This window comes from Panicum virgatum, chromosome 5N (assembly GCF_016808335.1).
Source record: "Panicum virgatum strain AP13 chromosome 5N, P.virgatum_v5, whole genome shotgun sequence".
Taxonomy (NCBI): Eukaryota; Viridiplantae; Streptophyta; class Magnoliopsida; order Poales; family Poaceae; genus Panicum; species Panicum virgatum.
The window spans coordinates 40,391,764-40,410,750 of NC_053149.1; the positions used below are offsets into that span (position 1 = coordinate 40,391,764).

At 41.4% G+C, this 18,987-nt stretch overlaps 1 protein-coding gene across 2 annotated transcripts; it reads left to right on the forward strand.

The window, feature by feature from the left end:
• The first annotated feature begins 5,289 nt into the window (after positions 1-5,289).
• LOC120672355 (developmentally-regulated G-protein 2) lies at positions 5,290-16,038 on the forward strand. Of its 2 annotated transcripts, XM_039952706.1 has the most exons (20): positions 5,290-5,475; positions 5,682-5,784; positions 6,257-6,324; positions 6,511-6,587; positions 7,028-7,208; positions 7,316-7,372; positions 8,499-8,573; positions 9,647-9,766; positions 9,844-10,014; positions 10,137-10,250; positions 10,344-10,514; positions 10,667-10,735; positions 10,857-10,890; positions 11,375-11,992; positions 12,123-12,222; positions 12,322-12,387; positions 14,044-14,208; positions 14,299-14,395; positions 15,352-15,482; positions 15,571-16,038. In XM_039952706.1, exons 2-19 carry the CDS (start codon positions 5,715-5,717, stop codon positions 15,469-15,471), a joined length of 2,373 nt encoding a protein of 790 aa, XP_039808640.1. In that variant the 5' UTR covers positions 5,290-5,475; positions 5,682-5,714; the 3' UTR covers positions 15,472-15,482; positions 15,571-16,038. The 2 variants fall into 2 exon arrangements, with proteins under 2 accessions (XP_039808640.1, XP_039808639.1); XM_039952705.1 differs by lacking the exons at positions 5,290-5,475; positions 11,375-11,992; positions 12,123-12,222; ... (3 more) ...; positions 15,352-15,482; positions 15,571-16,038 and having other exon boundaries at positions 5,763-5,853; positions 10,667-11,098.
• The last annotated feature ends 2,949 nt before the right edge of the window (positions 16,039-18,987 follow it).

The window sequence follows — 18,987 nt, forward strand, 5'->3', positions numbered from 1 at the left end:
TGCTGCTACGTGGCATGATAAGATTGGTCCAAAAAATCGATTGACATCCAAACAAAAATTAGTCGATTGATATCTAGTCACTCCCTAAACTTGTAAATTCGGGGTGCAGCCTCACGGGGCCACCACCCTATCGGGGGGCCTAGTCAGGGTAGTTTGCGCGGCCATGTGGGCCCCGAGCTACACCAGGATCTTGCAAGCCACCTTCAGGGCACCAGCAATGGGGTGAAAAAGCAGGAAGTAAGCAATAATGCACCTCTATTACCTGGTAGCTAGCATGGTTTGTGCCTTAGCACAAGTAGCACAAAGTTTAACCAATAATTAAGGATGCTAAATAAAGACAGTTTACAAAACTAACTCCACAACCCCTGTGCTACTTCGCGAGACGAATCTAATAAGGCCTTTGACCGCATGATTATAGGTTGGTTACTATAGTAATTATTACTGTAAATAATTATTGATTAATTACCATCATTAGATTTATCGCGAAAAATTACACCCATCCATAAAAATATTTTACAAATATAATTTCGTTTAGTACTTCATGCATGTAAGATTCTTTTTGTAGTGCGAGCAGCGCAACACAAACAAATGGGGATAGTGAAAGCAGGCAATAACTAATACTCCGTAGTAGCCCTATGACCTAGTAGTAAGAATAAAAAACAAATTATTCTCTCTCCTCTCGGCTTGCTCTAACCTGCTGCCACTCACGCTAGGAGATGGAAAAATCAAAGATACACCCATCTTATTTACTAGTTGGTAAAGATACAATGTGAAATTTTGAACAACTGTTACATGCTTTTATTGTATCTCACCTTACTGGTCAGTGAAGATACATTGCGGGTGCCCTCACACGCCACCAAGCCACGTTGCCTAACCACGCACTGCTGGCCCACAGCCCCACACCCCTGCATCATGGCTCGCGCACCACCCAACAACACCCGACTCGGTCCATTGCCGCCACCAAAGTCGTCTTTTGGGCATCCTAGTCCCCTCATGTATGTCTAAGGCCGGCCTAAGGCTATTTGCAACTGTTTCGTCTGTAAACCACCCTGAACTCCTATAGTACTGGATTTTTCCTCCAAAATCATATGCAACGGCATCCTCCAAATCACCTTGTATTGTCCAGGCGCCTCGCCCCATCCCCCAAATCTCGCGAACGCCGCCCCCTCCGCCAAATCTTCGACCTCGACGCCCCCGCCCGCCCCATCGTCCACCAGCAAAACCAGCTCCTCCATCTCCTGGCCACTGCCGACCGCTCGTCCTTCCCCAGCCCTGCTGCCGCCGTGCGCCGCGTCTTCGCCCACATGCTTCAGACTGGGGCGCCGTCGTATGAGGCCACCATCACCTCCCTTGCGCGAGTCGCCGCCACCGCCGACGCCAATAATCCCACGTCAGCCACCGACAAGGCCTTTGACCTTGTGGCGACCATGAGGAAGAAGCACGGCCTCGTCCCGCGCCTCCGTTGCTACAGCCCCGTCCCTCCTCCCGCTCCCGCCGCTCGACACCGCCGGCAGGAAGGCGGAGCAGCAGCTCGCGGCAGCGCACAAGGCCGGCGAGTGGGAGGGCCGCAATTGCTCGTTGTCCTCGCCGTTCACCGCGTACCTGCCGCCTCTGCCACCCATGGCGCGGTGGAAGGATAGGGCCAATGGCTTGCGCCTCCGTGTCGGGCCCGTGCCGCGCGCTGCCGACCCCCGCGTCGCGCAGCGCATCCCAGAGTTGCCGGTATAGCTTCGAGCGTCGTGGGGCTCGACGGCTTCGCGGTGGTAAAGCAGTCGGTGTGCCAGCGCGAGGCGAGGCGCCATGGATAGAGTGTCATGCACCTTCTATCATTACCTGGAGCTTCTCAGCTGGTGCCATTGCCCCCGACTGCCGTTGGTTCTCGTAGCAGCAGCAATAACAACATCAACAAAACAGAGCATTTTCAAGACAGCTGCTTCAACAAATCGAACTAATTTAGAAACAGGTGGCTGCATGCTCGTTCCTCCATCCTGACTCTGGCTGCACCATCCATCAAAGCATGTAGAGATGGATTCGTACATCTTGTGTAGAGCCACTAGCTTTCTGCGGAATATTGGAACCGCCACAAGATAAGGATGCTCCCTGCAGATTTATCGGTTTCGGAGAGGTGGAGAACCCAGATGACATCCAGCTCCGAAAGCCACCTCTCCACGGTGCTGAGATTACCACGACGGAAATTCCACGACGAGGCGCTTGATATGCTCGAGGTTCCGCACTTTGTCTTCCTCGATTTCCCTGGCCACATCGAGCTCCTCCGCGTTTTCTTCCACAACCGGCGCCACGAATAAGATGTGGTGGTGGTGATGGAGGCGGCGGCGGCCTGGCACGAGGCGAGGTGGTCGACGGCGGAGGCAGCTCGACGGGGACAGTGGCGTGCGGGTGGGGCGGGGACGGCGGAGCGGCCAAAGCCTGGGCGGAGCGAAGGGGAAAAACAAAAGAGTGGGGTGGGTCCTACATGAATAGAGGGTGATTTAGAGGGGAATAGTAATTTAGAGGACTAAAATCTTTTAGAGGACTATAGGATTATTCTTTTAGAGGGTGATTTATAGGGGATACTGTTGCAGATAGTCTATCCCGTAAACTAGTTTTTAGCTTAACACCCCCTAAACATATCAATGGATCAGAAGAAGATCTATTTCTTTCATTTTGCACAAGTGGAGTTTTAGATTAAACTGTTTTTGGTAATTACGTGACAACATAACTTTTTTAAAAAATATATCATAATTATTTCAGCATTATATCAATAGTCCATGCCATCTAATAATAAATTAACCCTAATGATAAAAAATTATGAATATTACTGAAAAAAGATTGATAATGTATTTTTTACCATAAAGTATGATGTCCAATATCATCCAATAAAGTTTTAGCTTAAAACTCCACTTGCACATAGAGAAAAAGAGATAAATTTTATTAGGTGGTAGATCGGATTAGACCAATTTACATAGTTGTGAAGATAAATTCAACCAAAAAATATTTACGGAGTCAAATGAACTTTGGTCATACTTAAGGCCCAAGAGTTATTTTGATATTTTTCAAAGAAATAAATGAGAGACATACACGAGTCTGCACATAGATTTTCTTAGCTTTGATGGCAGTTTGAACTTATTTTCCAAAGAATCCACGTTTCCCCTTGCATGAATTTGTCAGTTAAGTCAAAATTCAACTTGCCTTACATGCCCCCATGGGCGTGCGTTGATTTGATTCGTCCCGGCCTTTTCTGAGGTTCAGTTAAGTCAATGTCTCTTCCTCTTTTTTGTTCCTGTTTGTCACGAGTGGCGCGGCAGGCAATGCCCGGAGCCCCGGACGAGAGAGCTCTTTATCGCCGGGAGCGTACGGGAGCGGGTCAGCTGGAGTTTCCAAGTCCTCATCCTGTGCACATGCCAGGCTCATCGTCCCGTGCTGCACCAACGTCCTGGATGTGCCATGGCCTTCACCCTGCCCCTCCCACACCAAGAACTTCCCTATGCATAGGAATGAAATTCCCTATATGGCATCGGATAAAAGTTTGGTTGCCTATATGATATTGAAAAACAATTTCCTCTCTTATTTGACACCAATAAGATTTACTTTTCGTTCCTGTCTTGACACTTATGTTCCTTATTTAACATTAGGATATTTCCCCCCTTTCTTGACACTTCTTTCTTGACACTTCTTTAGTTCCTGCAGGACTCCTAGTGTGAGTAGAGCATGGACAGCATCAAGGGTCTCCCTACTTTGAAATGCGCACAATCAGTTTCGTGTTACGCGCCCACATTATTAAATTTAAGTTATTTTCGAAGAACTCTTATTAATAATAAAGCAAGCTGCATATAGTCAAATTTAAGTTATTTTTGTAGAACTCTTATTAATAATAGCAAGCTACAACAAAATAAGTGATATTTTGTATAAATTTTTTTGGATAAGAGAGTGGTCAAATTTGGACTCAAAAAAATTAAATGAATCATAATTTGGAACGGAGTAGAAAAGGTAAGACTAAATGTCCAGATGTATTTTTGTATCTATTTCTCTTTCCATTCGTAAAATTGAATCCATCTCTTGCATTTGCATCTCCTCGTTCGATCAAGGATACCACATATGACCTCTATTTGCTGTTGAGCCGCTCTATCGTGTCGTGATAAAAAAAGGTAAGAATGTTCTTTCTCTTCTATAAAATAATAATAACTCCACGAGCGTATTCGAATCGAGCTCGAGCCTTAGACGAGCTTATCGAACCAAGTTCGAGCTTGGCTGTTGTGTGGTGAAATCGAATCACCGTGGTACGAAATCGAACCGTGTATCCTGTGAGGGTCGAATTGTATGTGTCATAATAAAAATCGTATTTTGTAGACGTGTCGAACCGAGTTGAAAAAAAAATCATAGCCGCGTAGGGGAAAACAAAGCCCATCCAGTAACTGGCGCTCTTAAGTTTCACGAACGAGGGGAATTGTCTTGTAGTCCAATGGTAGGACGGTCCAGTGGGACGCTACCCACCAGGATTCAAATCCTGATATTTACATTTTTTTCTGGGATTTTCATAGAATTTATCGGTGTTACACGTTAAGTGGTAAGCGACGTTTCCGTCGACGACGAGGCGCCAGTGGTGACTTCGGGGATCTTCAGATCTACCGGTGCTCAGTCCTTCGAAGGTGCTCGTAGGGGTAGGGTTTGCGTACGTGTATTCATAGGGTGTGAGTGTGCGTACGTGTTGTGGGCGTCTTCGTTGTACTGTGTGATTCTAAAAAAATAAGTTTCACGAACGAGTGCAAGAGCTACGTGTGGATAAAAGATGTATTCGCTTGGTTTGTCAGCTAACTAGTCAGCAATACTGTTCTCTCATATTAAATTAGCACCAGCCACCGGCTACTAGCCAGTCAGCAGTACTGTTCTCTCATAATAAATTAGCATCAGCCATCAATCACAGCTAATCGAACACAAATGGGCGCCACAAGTTGTGGCGAGAAATACGCGGGCTACTCAATAAAAAAACTGTAGCCGATCAGCAGTACTGTTCTCTCATAATAAATCAACATCAGCCATCAATCACAGCCGATCGACACAAATGGGCGCCACAAGTTGTGGCGAGAAATACGCGGGCTACTCAATAAAAAAAAGCTGTGGCTGCCTCATTCTACAAACCAACCAAACAGCTGCGTCAGTTTTATGGAGCCGCCACAAGTGTGGCGTGGCAAATTGCGGCCCCAACCAAACAGCCCATAGAAACGATGAGACACTAGAGCTGGCTCGGATCGACCTGGGCTCGGCTCGAGATGCCATCCAACTGCAGCTTGAGGTGGCAGACTCGCTCGAGCTCGGCTCATTGACAGAGGGCTTCAGGCAGTCAGGCTCATCTCCGTTTCTTTCCCCCGTTTACATCTCTCTGACTGTCTTCCTTCCCTGGCGGCGACGAGTGGGAGAGCGGCGGCGCTATTAGTCACGTCTTCGCCCAGCGCTTTGCCGGCGACGAGCATCGACCAGGTATGCCTCCCCTTCTCTCTCCTTCTGCTGTGCGAGACGGAGCACCCCAAACCCTAACAAAACTGTTTGTATTCGGATCTGATCCCGTTACAATATATTATTACCTGCTAACTTCGATTCCGTTTGCAAAAGTTATCGGGTCCGCCCCTGATCGTCATTCGTCAGGCATATCTGGATTCAAGGTTCTTTTCTTTGTTACTTGGCAGAAAGTACCACTGACCCCCAGAGTTGTGTAGAAGATGGGTATCCTTGAGAGGATCAAGGAGATTGAGGCCGAGATGGCTCGGACGCAGAAAAATAAAGCAACAGGTTGTGCTGTCTCCATGCATGGCTGTCTCTTCTTCCACCGTTACAACTATGCAATTCATGCTCATCAGTGTATGCTTACTGTCTTTTATTTTCTTTCCATTTGAGTGAAATGGTTTTTGCCACATATCACTGTAACACTTATCTTATCATTTGGGCATTCACTGTAGACATGTATACTCAATGACTACTGGATTGAACAACATTCCTTTTCTTTTGTTACAGTTCTGTTTTAAATCAATACAACCAAGGGTACCATTTTGTATTTTGCACTAATATATAATGTAGGTCACTCATACGACTGACTTTTTCCCCAAAAAACTTTGGCATAAATGCCTGTACTTAAATCGATGAGTATACCTTGTTTGCTTCATTCCCCCCAGATTCTGCATCATTGTATTATAGTTGATAACCTTGTGTGGAGTTTATCTTGCATCTTGTATCTATTAATATTTTTTTCTTTGTTTTCATACAGAATATCATCTTGGACAACTGAAGGCAAAGTTAGCAAAGCTGAGGACACAACTATTGGAGCCTCCGAAGGTTCTGATGGACTGAGAAACTGCATCAGCATCTTGAATTTTCGTTTATAATATTTTTGCATTGTAATTTGAGTAGCACATTAGATCATCAAGTGGTAATATAGTACAAAAAGGCTAAGTAGTATTTACATGAGAGTTCCTTGCATTTGCTTTGTCACACCTGACTTTTCTCATTTTGGGCATACAGGGTTCCAGTGGAGGAGGAGATGGTTTTGAAGTCACAAAGTTTGGGCATGGTCGTGTTGCACTGATTGGATTTCCCAGGTCTACCATCTTTTGCCTATGACTTGAGTGCTGTAGAGTCTTGTTTTTCAATCCACCTCAGTTTCTACAATTGGATATGTGACACATGGACTCTGTTGTGGAATTGTGGTCAGTTGTAGTACTATGTATTTGACATACATCATCTGTTACCTTGTACTTTCAAGGCATTTATGTCTGTTTAACTAACTCTCATAACTATTACATTTTATAGAGAAAATAGATATGTGAATAATGATGAACTGATACAATTCATATTTTATGCCGTACTTTCCACTGCTTAATATTACTATGTCCTTTTTTTTCATGTAAGTCTTGCTAACAGAAGCTGAAATTTAATTCTTTTTGGTAATACAAGGCATGAAATGGTCAACTTAGCCAACCCCTCAGATAATGATGTTGATATGTCTTGTGTGTTTTGACTAGTGTGATATATTTTGCAGTGTTGGAAAGTCAACTCTTTTAACTATGTTGACCGGGACACACTCTGAAGCTGCATCATATGAGTTCACAACCCTGACTTGCATTCCTGGAATTATTCACTACAATGATACCAAAATCCAGCTTCTTGATCTTCCTGGTATTATTGAAGGAGCCTCTGAAGGCAAGGGGCGTGGTAGGCAGGTAATTGCTGCTAATAGTTAATTATTTTTAAATATGCAGAGTTCCTCTACCCACAAATCATTTATTGATTTTATTTCATTTTTTCTATATATTGTTTCTATTTTCAGGTTATTGCCGTTGCGAAGTCATCAGACCTTGTACTGATGGTTCTGGATGCCTCAAAGGTTATTGGTTAACTGAATATTCTTTGCTAAATTGCTTTTGCATTCCTTCCTATTACTCTTTCTTTAGAACACCTAAGTTTTTGAAGCACAGTTAAGATTTTATGTTAGGAGAGCAGGGAAGGAGCAGATGTCTAGGTCTTTTGGGTAGTGCGTGTCTCTCATCAGCAGATTGAAAATTTCAGTCTCCATAATTTGATATGGCTCCTGACAATAACAGAAATACCACATGTTGATCGCAGAATCCTTTTGAGTATGAAGACTTTAGATAACTCCTTCCGCAGTCAAGTTTGTCCACCACCACCAGCTTACATTGCAAATACATTTCATATTAATGAATGGTCTTGTTGCAGATAAATTTCTATTTTATGAAAGAAATAAACACCGAGAAAATCTTTAAATGAAGAATAAAAAGAAAGCTTAAAAAAAAGGTAAAATGAAGACAGACATAGGGAAAGTCCTAAAAGGGCAAAATTTAGAGTGAAATTGGGTGATATGCAATTCACAACAAAAATAGGGGTACTAGGAAAATCAATGATGCTTAGGCAGGTCACCACTGTGGGACCTGGCTAGCTAGACAGCGTTATGTTGGTCTTTTTGCACCTGTGTTAATGGGGAGAAGGGGCAGGGGAAACTAAAGTGGACACTGTAAAAGAACAAACAAGCAATGATATATTGGGGAAACACTAAGGTTCTGTGGCATAGGTGGAATTTTCTTTGTTTTAACTTTGCATGTTAATCCTTATTTCTACATTGAGTGCAGTCAGCTTTTTTTAGTTGTAGAAAAACATTGCCAAGTTCTTCAGCAGTGACATCTACACACTGCCTTTCCGAAGTAATATGGTTACTTGAAAGGTCTTACGAAATCTTTGTGGAACCTTTCTAAAGTTATATAGTTGCTTCAAAGTTCATGTGAAATCTTACTGGAGGTGTTCTTTGTTTTAAATCTGTAGTTAGATCAAGGGTATACAGTTGCATGCCAAAATGGTGGTGTGTGATTGAGTGATTTTTGTTTTGAATCTATAAGGTGATTTAACTGCATACGAGCTTCCTGGTTTTTTAATACGTGATTGCACAGAATCAAAACCTGACCTGATTTCTATTTGCTTATTAATGTTCTAAATTTCAGAGTGAAGGACATCGCCAAATATTAACCAGAGAACTGGAAGCTGTTGGACTCCGTCTCAACAAAAGGCCTCCTCAGGTATCTGTTACTTGAAAATGTGAAATAGAAATGGATGTAGAGAAAGGTAGATAATATAAGGATACTCTATGTAACACTGAAACTCTATGAGGAACACTTCAGGCACTCAAATAAGGCAATCTTTTCTGGTTCCAAAAAAGAAAAAGAACATCATGTACATCCTGGGCATGATGCTTAACATTTACTGCTTCTAACCTAGTACGATGCAAGGCAGTGTCCGAACCATGAACTGGAAGTTTGGAGATGAATGCCACCCATGTCCCATGGCACCTCAGGGACATAGTGCCCCACAATCTTCATTGGATGGTTTTTATTGCGTGGATCTGAAAATCGTAGCAATTATTTGATTTATCCATGATATGTGACTATCAAATTAGGCACATAATTCACTTAAAACATAACTGAATCAACTAATTGTATTAACCTGTGATCATACTGTAGCCAAATGTTTGTGCAGCCTAATGTTACGTCACACAGGCTTCCACTCTTACTACAGCAGGAACATAGGTTATTTCTGCATAACATAACATCAAGAAGTGATTCTGGAATCACATTTATTTGTGGCTTGGCCGCTTGGGTCATGATCTAGTCCAGCAAGCTCACATATCAGTGGCATATAACCAGTGTTGTATGTTTATCTTAACAAGACACTACTACATTTTTTTTTGTCTTTTATTGAATTGGTTGCATCTATTTGTATCTGCGACGCCATGTAATACATTGGGCACTGAACTCTATGCGCAAATGTCATATCAAAATTTGTTGGGTGCCGGATATCCTGGGAGTGTAACTTAAGGTTTGACTTACTGTGGGCAGCTTTGAAAGGACATAAATCTCTTAGTAATTTCTAGCTAACTACATAATTTTCATTATTGACAAGCACTGACCTAATTAGGTAAGTCTACCAACTAATTCTGATGAAATGACTATCTCATCTCAGATGGGACCTAAATATGTAGTTTGTGTGGCCAACTATTCCGTATTGCTTCTGATTTATGAGGTGTTTTTACATCTGCATTAGTACCTTCTATGCTCCGTCCTGATAGATTAATTATGTCCTTTTGTACAAATAGATATACTTCAAAAGGAAGAAGACTGGTGGGATTTCTTTCAACACCACAATGCCTTTGACTCATATTGATGAGAAGCTCTGCTATCAGATTCTGCATGAGTACAAAATTCACAATGCTGAGGTATGTGGACATGTGTTTGCTTGGGCGTGTGCATGTGCATGTCTTTGTAGTGGACTCAACTATTCTGTTTATTTTAGGTATTATTCCGTGAAGATGCTACTGTGGATGATCTTATCGACGTCATTGAAGGAAATCGAAAGTACATTAAGTGTGTTTACGTATATAACAAGATTGATGTTGTCGGTATTGATGATGTGGATAAGCTTGCTCGGCAACCAAATTCGCTAGTGATCAGCTGCAATTTGAAGGCATGTTTTATCTGTCACCTGCTGACCTGCATCTCTATCAAATTTTCTTACGATCCTGCTCTGTTGATCTTGTTGTCTTATTGTTAAATCTGCATGTTACTGAAACAATTTGTTCTGCACAGCTGAACTTGGACAGGCTACTGGCAAGAATGTGGGAGGAGATGGGTCTAGTGAGGGTGTACACCAAGCCGCAGGGTCAGCAACCTGATTTCACGGATCCAGTTGTTCTTTCTACTGTATGTTCTCTGCCCCTCTATGGTTTTTCACCTGTTGCTGTTCCAACGAACAGAGGGGAACAGTCTGTCTAACGTCCTTTTTTGTGCCATCAGGATAGAGGTGGCTGCACAGTTGAAGACTTCTGCAATCATATCCACAGAAGCTTGCTCAAGGATGTGAAATATGTGCTTGTATGGGGAACCAGTGCGAGGCACTATCCACAGCATTGTGGGCTCAGCCATGGCCTTCAAGACGAGGATGTCGTCCAGATAGTAAAGAAGAAGGTGATCGATCTGCTTTTGGCTGAGTTGGTCACATCTGAAAACATATGCAGTTTGCACACTTTTTTATTCTTTGTTTTTGGGCTTTTGATGGTTGTGTATGCCGACCATACGACCAATAGCTGCAAGTGCTAAAACCTCTAAACAACTTTCAGGAAAAGGAGGAGGGCGGACGAGGCCGGTTCAAGTCCCACACGAACGCTCCTGATCGGATATCCGACAGGGTGAAGAAAGCTCCTCTGAAGACATAATCGGGTCGCCAAGCACACCGCGATCAGCTTCTCCAAACGAGATGGACAACCTTTAGATCATCATCATATCATATAATCTGGATTCTGGAACCAGCTGAGCCGGGTGCTACTTTTTGCCGCCTTGTTTTGTACCAGAAGGGCCAAATCTAGAGTACCCACCCACACAGTAAAACCCTCAAATATCACTAGTGCAGTGCCCCCATGAATGGTGGTGCATTTTGTTCAGATAAATCTGTTATGGGCTTGTCACCTGTGCCACCTGCTATCCTGAATACTTTCTGTGTCACGAGTTCTTCAGAGAGTTCTGGCCTTCTGGGAGGGTGTGTTTGATTATCATGTCATGTGTTTGAGATGGCTTTGAGAGACTAATCATCTAGGGCTTCGTATGTGCTGGCCACGCGTCAAACGCTGGTTGGCTCGATCGCTGCATTCCATGTCACCGCCAAGCGGGTTGGGAGATGCAATTAATTAACAGATTGCTTTGCTTGCCCAAGTCGCACCCGTTACTTACATGTTAAACGGGTTCAAATCTCCGACCCGCAAACTTGCTTGGCATTCCACCCCTCGCCCGATCTCCCGCTCTCTCCCCGGCGATGGCGCCGCCGGCGGAAGGGGCCACGGCGGGGCGGAAGTCTCCGGCCACCGTGCTCCTCCTCTACGTAGCCTGCGCTTTCATCCTGCTGCTTCTCCTCGCCTTCTACTCCCCCCGCCTCCAGCCCCACGCCCACGGCCGCAGCCTCCATCGCCGCCTCAAGCTCCACCCCAAGAGCTTCCCATCATCCGGCGCCGCCTCCGTTGGGGGAGAGGGGAAACACCACCAGCAGCACCATCACGCGGCTTCCTTCGACCCGGCCATTGCCGAGCTGGAGCGCCGGCTGGACGACAAGGAGTGGGAGCGCGAGCACTACCGCCTCCTCCACGGCGACCAAGACGGCGGCGAGCCGGACGACCACATGAAGGAATGGGAGGAATTCCTCAAGGAGGAGGAGGATTTCATCAACGACGACGACCGCTTCAACCTCGCTGACCGCATCAGCGCGCTCTTCCCCAAGATCGACGTCGCTCCGACGGACGGCTTCGTATCCCTCGACGAGCTCACCGCGTGGAACCTCGAGCAGGCCAGAGCCGCCCAGCACCACCGTTCCTCCAGGGAGATGGAGCTCTACGACAAGAGCGGCAGCGGGATCGTCTCCTTCGGGACCTTCAATGCGCTGCGCCAGGAGTCCCATGGTAACAATTCTCTACTATTGTTTGTGCATCGAGACATGAATACAGCAATTGATGGAAACAATTATTCTCATCAGTGTGGGTTAGCGTCTTAGCAAGTTGATTGAATGATTGGTTGGTTCATGTTCTGTAGGAGAGAGTAATATGCTGGGGTTCCCGTGGTGGAAGGAGGAGCACTTCAATGCTTCAGATACAAACGGTGATGGTTTCCTTGATAAATTTGAGTTTAATGAGTAAGGATTCATCAACTTGTGCTGTAGACTTAATTTTCTTATATGCTTCTTGATTATTTGCTAATGTTTACCTTTTCGATTGTCTTGCTGCCCCTTCAGTTTCCTTAATCCAAGTGATTCGGATAATCCTAAAATCATCAATTTGCTCAGCAGACAAGAAATAAGGTGCGTACTTCATCAACCTGATGACTTTTCCCCATCATAGTCCTCTATGTTTACGTTAAATTTAGTAGCATACATTTAAAGGGCGTGGAGTAATTTAGTATTGGGTTTATCTGTAAAAGGGCACATAAACAACTCAATTTTCAAATCAGTCTTTTGCGCTTGGGTCCTGAGATATCTGTTTGTATCCTCTAGAACCCGTCAGGTTAGTATATTTGTAAAGTTTGTCTTAGCCTATGAGCACTATAACTGCATTTTCACGCTGTAGCGGGGAGTGGGCTTTAGCTAGCAAAACATTTTTTATATTAGATTTTAGGGTCAGGCCATCAGGGTGATAATTCCACAGGTGTGATGGTGAAAAGCAGTAATTCCTTTACGCTAACCACAATTCTTGATAGATTCCACCTAAGGTGCAAATATCATGGTCATATGCGTAGATGGTTTATGTGTACTTAAGATGGTATATCACTTCAAAATTAAGGGGAATATTTGGTTAACTAATGGGAGAGTCCATCAATAACATCAACAAAATTTGTCTAATCTTGGTTATGTTTCACGAAATCCTGGTAGCATTTGTTCTTTTCCTTGGTTAACTGATGAGAGAGCCCATCAATAACATCAACAAAATTGTATAATCTTGGTTATGTTTCGTAATCCTGGTATCCTGGTAACATTTGTTCTTTTCCTTGGTTAACTGATGGGAGAGCCCATCAATAACATCAACAAAATTGTCTAATCTTGGCTATGTACTTATGTTTCACGAAATCCCGGTAGCATTTGTTCTTTTCCTTGAGTTCTCTCCTTTTCTTGTCACATTGGCAATGTTGCATGCAGTGTCTAATTCTACCTCATGTGACCCAAGTTTGTTAGCTTTGCTTGGTTGTCGGATGTTTGAAATTGCTGTTCACATGTATATGATATGTGTGGACAGTAATTTCTGCATCTAACACCAGTGCAGTTTTTTGTTACTTAAACAAGCAATTTATGACTTTGTAGCCCTACACTACCTCTTTAGAGGTTGACAACATCTTACCTTTTCAAAGTTAAGTGTAAAAGAAGCTCAGCAATTGTGCCACATCATCATGTTACAGTAGCCACCAAAGCTATTCACACCATTTATATAGTTGGATTTTGGTAGGTTCGGGTTCAAGTCAGGTTGTTTGAGCTTCTGCTGGATTGGGCCTGGGCTAGAGTTATGTTGGGCATGACTGGGCAGCTAGACCTTATAGTTTTGGCAACTATGTTTGTTTCACTTGTCTTAACAACTAAAGGTTTTATAGTTACCTAACTTTGTAAAGTACACATCAAGCATCACGATGTCGAACCCATGGCAATGAACGGACTAAACTAAACACTTAAGTATGAGGAACATCTTTTCAGACATGTATTAATCACTTGAAGTAAAGGAACTAACTAGCAAGTAGCAGCCCTGAATGGGACCTGTTGCTATGATTAAAGGACCAAAGAACATTTGGAACCACCACAGATATTCTCCGTCATGTTTATGGAAACTGGAAAGTTTTTGGTTTTTTGTCACTATATGAGTTTCTGAGGGTGAATATTGTTTCATAATTTAATTGTTTGCATATGCTGTTATGGCACAGTTACAGTTTCCTCGAGATTATGTTTGAAATTCCTTACTCATTATGCCATATCCAGGCAGAGGGACAAAGATGGTGATGGAAAGCTAAATTTTGATGAATACTTTAATGGGCTACATGACCATATACATGGTTATGATGATGAGCATGCAGATATTTCCCATATTGGGAACATGACAATTGCAAAGGATCGGTTCTCCAAACTTGATAAAGATAATGATGGGTATGCAAGTGAACCTCTAACTAAAGTTCTTTTATGATGTTTCTCATAGAATTTTACTGTTATTCATTTGAGATAATCCTTTTTATGTAGGTTTATTTCAGAGCATGAACTAGAACCTGTTCTTGATAAGCTCTATCTTTCTGAACGCTATTATGCTAGACAGCAAGCCATTCATGCTATTTCAGAGGTTTGATTCGTATTTCTTTCCCATTGATTCTTTTTATTGTTCTTTGAGTTGATCTGTTTTCCTTGTTCTAGGCGTATTTGAGTGTGTGATCATGGTTATGTGCATAGCCACATGGCAATATTTGTTAGATTTTTACTTGGTAAGTTTCTTTGTGTTGGAGGAAAAAAACTTTGTAATTTTCTGGGAGTTGCCAAATTAGGTATGAATATGAGCTGCCTTCTCATATATGAGTTCAGAAATTATTTCAATCATGTCTGCAGATACAACAAAACTTTTCATGTCGATTTGCTCCTAACTAATTTTATCTTCCATGCAAAACAGTGGATGGGCTTATAATATTGCCAAAAACCTAATATAGAGTGCAAATAATGTCATTAATATAAATTTGTTTAGTTTGCATAGTCAAACAGGATGACACTAAATAAACATTGTCTTTCATTATGCGCATAGTTGCAAAATCATTTCTTTCTGGTTCCATTCCAAGTTCAGTAATTATATGTTATGAATAGAGGAAGTCTGGAAATTATATATGGTTTCTGTCGGTGATTTGATCGAATCTTTTTGGTGGTATAGCTAAAGAACTATGATCCATATGTCTTTGTCAAATTTCAGTGAAGTAGAACCATAGAAGGAACATTGTAAACCCTACATAATTTGAGCGAAGGTGCCCCAAATTAATGGATCATTGAGTGCAGTACACTAGATTGTGCTTATACTTGATTAGAGACCTGATTGGTCATGAAGCAGTAGAGTACAGTCCAGTAGTAACTGTTTCTTTTTTTTCCCCTTGTATTTGTGCTGTTTAGTAATTGGTGCTGTTTTATTCTCGTTGAGCGCTTAAAATATGGTCAAACAAGAGGGCAATTATCTTGCACCATTAACTTCCTTTTATGGTCATTCATCATATGATGGGCCTTTTTCCTTTGGAAATGACTTGCGTGGATCGAAAAATGCAGGCAGACAAGGATCATGACGGAAGGCTAACTTTGGGTGAGATGATTGAGAACCCGTATGTATTTTACGGCAGTGTGTACCTTAGCGATGACGAAGACTATTTCCATGACGAATTCCGCTGAGGCATCTGCAGGTGATCACTTGAACATTTCTCTTGCTGGCCGTAGATTCTAGCCCGAAAACTGCTTCCTGACAGATTATTGCCCGACTTTGCTGCACAGCTTGACGTGCACCATGACTAAAGTTGATCATCCTGAGCAGATTGTTGGTGCCCTTACCACGCAAGCGACACGCAACAGATCAGCATGAAGGTGCCCACGGTTGGTTCAAAATGTCTAGCCTACTAACCGCACCCCGGGACGCAGCTGAAAGAATGGAGAACTCAGAGTTACTTCTATATATAATTTAACACACCTAGCATTAGTCATCACTTGGTTCTTTCTTTCAAGTTGTTTGTGATATAAATGAAAAGGACGACATCATCCCACTGGGCATTGGTAGTACCATCCCAGGGATGGGTGTACATCACAAGTTGCTCATTTCCTTTATTATCTAGCTAGGCCGAGCTAGCACCGTCTCCATCCTGTAAAATGCGTGTAGTCCAGGAGAAGAATGAGTTGACCGTCATCTCGGTGACTGAACGGATTCATATGCAAATCAAAGGTCTAACACGGATCATGTTGTTTGGTGTGAAATGATATACACTGAATTGAATCATTTCTGGCAAGAGGTCCCAATCAAAAGGTTCAACAGCAGGGCGAGCTGATCCACTGTGGAAGTGCAGGCTCGTGAAACCGACATTCCATCGGCCGCATGAGTGTGTCATGGACGGGAGATCGATCGGGCCCGATTGCGCGGCGATTCTATTTATCGCGCGCGCTACCTGGAGTGATTTCGTCGCTGAAGAGCTTTGTTGGGTTCTTTTCGCTTCGCAGGAGGCCCATTTAAGCACAGCAGCCCATATTAAATCCCTTCTACGTCCTTCCAATTCGGCGACTCGATTTCTGATCTCTCATATTTCCTCACGGATTCTGATGACTCCAGTCTAGCATCTTTGAAGGTTTGATTTCGTTCCTTCAATTTGGTTCGTTCTCCTATTCCCATGCTTCTCACGCGCGTGCCCTTGTGCTTCAATTTTCTAGATTGACCGGCGATTCTATTGTTTCTACTAAAACTTTTAGCTTTTTTTTTTCTAGATTCTTATCCGGATCTAGTTAATTTTTTGTGTGATTATCTCCCTAATACACGGTGATTCGTGCATCCATATCTACGCGTGTGCAGCTATGAGCTCTTTTTTTTTCTACTTTTCCTTGCACATTGATATGGTGATGATCATTTTATCCTGACCCAAGGCCACTGGCATGCCCCAATCGCTTGTGACGCATCAGTTCACCTTTTCGGAGCAACATCTCTTTATAAGTATCTACTTGACAGACACAGACAAGGTAGCTACCTACAAGTTCCCTTAACTAGCTAGCTTACCTGCTGTACTTTTACGAGCAATAATTTTCTTCATGTTAAAACATAAAATTGATCAAAACTCTTCAAATAGTTTTTGGAAAGAGTACTGAATTATTTACGTTCACTCCAACAGTTTTGTTTTAGAAACAATTTTGGAGTGTTTCATGAACATTTTTTTGGAAACTTTTTGATTGAACATTTCTACGAAACACTTTGCATTGTTTTGGAATATTTCAGTTTATTTGGAACATTTTGGATAAACAGTTATTGAATGTTCTGGATCAATTTCAAAAGTGCACAACTTTTTCTACAGAACATTTCCGATTATTTGGAACATTTTGGGTAAACAGTTCTTGAATATTCTGGATTAATTTCAAAAGTGCAAAACTTTTCTACAGAACATTTCCGGTTACCTGGAACATTTTGGGTTAAAATTATTCTACAGAACAATCTAAAATGATTCCAAACACACATTGAATGTCTAGAAATATTTTAAAAGTTTGAATCTTTTATTCAAAATATTTTTCAAAAATTATTCGAAGCATTCTGAATTGTTTTTTGAATACATACAGAACATATTTGTTTGTTCTGCTACAATTTATAGTTTTTAGGTGGAACAAGAAAAATTACTACTTGGGAACACCTTTTTATGAAAACATCTGAATGTTTGGGAATACCTTTTTAAATATTTCAAAAACAAATTTGAATGTTTCGGAATAAACTAAAACTTTCGGAATATTGTGAAAACGGGACAATCTACTAAACAAGTCAGAATGTTTCAAAATGCTTTTGAAAAACATCTTAATGTTGTGAAACATTTTTGAAATGTTCCAAAAACAAATTTCTGAACTATTTTCGAAACAAATTTGAAATATTCCAGAACACTGTAGAATGTTTCTAAAAAAACTAAAAGTTTTGGAACACTTTGAAAAACAGAACAATTTGGACGTATTGCTAAACAACTAAGACACTGAAATGTTTGCAAAACATATCTGATTGTTTTGACATGTTCACATTCAAAATTGTTCCGGAACAATTTTAATGACGACACTCATTTGAATGTTTTCGAGGATTTGAAACATTTTCGGAATAATCTGGAATGTTCCTAAACAAATCTGAATATATCAAAATAATATTGAAAGTTTCAGAACACTCTGAAAACAAAATAATCTACTAATCAAGTCAGAATGTTCCAAGAACACCTTTTGTTTTTGGAACATCTAAATGTTCAGGAACACTTTTTGAAATATTTCCAAAACAAAATAAAAGTTTCAGAATATATTTTCAAAACAAATCTTAATATTCAGAATAAACTAAAAGTTTTGAAACATTATGGAAACAGGACAATCTACTAATAAGTCGGAATATTTCAGATCACTTTTGAAAACATCTTAATATTCCGGAACACTTTTGAAATATCCCGAAAACAGATCTGAATGTTTCGGAACAATCTTGAAAATTTTCCATAACATTTTTGAAATGTTGCCGAAACAAATATGCATGTTTCGGAATAAACTGAAAGTTTCGAAACATTCTAACAACAGGACAATCTACTAAACAAGTCAGAATATTTCGGAATACTTTTGAAAACATCTTAATATTCCGGAACATTTTTTAAATGTTTCGAGAACAAATTTGAATGTTTTGAGATAAACTAAAAGTTTCGAAACATTTTGAAACAGGACAATCTACTAGACAAGTCAGAATGTTTCGGAACACTTTTGAAAAATATCTTAATGTTTCGGACACTTCTGAAAATGTTTTAACGTTCCGGAACACTTTTGAAATATTTCAAAAACAAAATTTAAAATATTTTCAAAACAAATTTGAAATATTCCAGAACACTCTGGAATGTTTCTAAGCAAACTAAAAGTTTCGGAAGACTTTGGAAAATAAAGCAATCTGGACATGTTGATAAACAACTCAGAATGTTTTCCAAACACTAAAATGTTTGCAAAACATATCTGATTGTTTTGAAACAATTTTGGAGTGTTTCATGAACATTTTTCAAAAACTTTTTGATTGAACATTTCTAGGGAACACTTTGCAATGTTTCGGAATATTTTCGTTTATTTGGAATATTTTGGGTAAAAAGTTCTTGAATGTTCTGGAACAATTTCAAAAGTGCAAAACTTTTTCTATAGAACATTTCTGGTTATTTGGAACATTTTGGGTAA

Excerpts from the sequence above, each read along its gene's own strand:
- LOC120672355 (XM_039952706.1), top strand. The coding sequence starts at position 5,715 with ATGGGTATCCTTGAGAGGATCAAGGAGATTGAGGCCGAGATGGCTCGG. Across the intron at positions 7,209-7,315 it reads GCAAGGGGCGTGGTAGGCAG|GTTATTGCCGTTGCGAAGTC; the intron begins GTAATTGCTGCT and ends TTCTATTTTCAG. Across the intron at positions 12,223-12,321 it reads GATAAATTTGAGTTTAATGA|TTTCCTTAATCCAAGTGATT; the intron begins GTAAGGATTCAT and ends CTGCCCCTTCAG.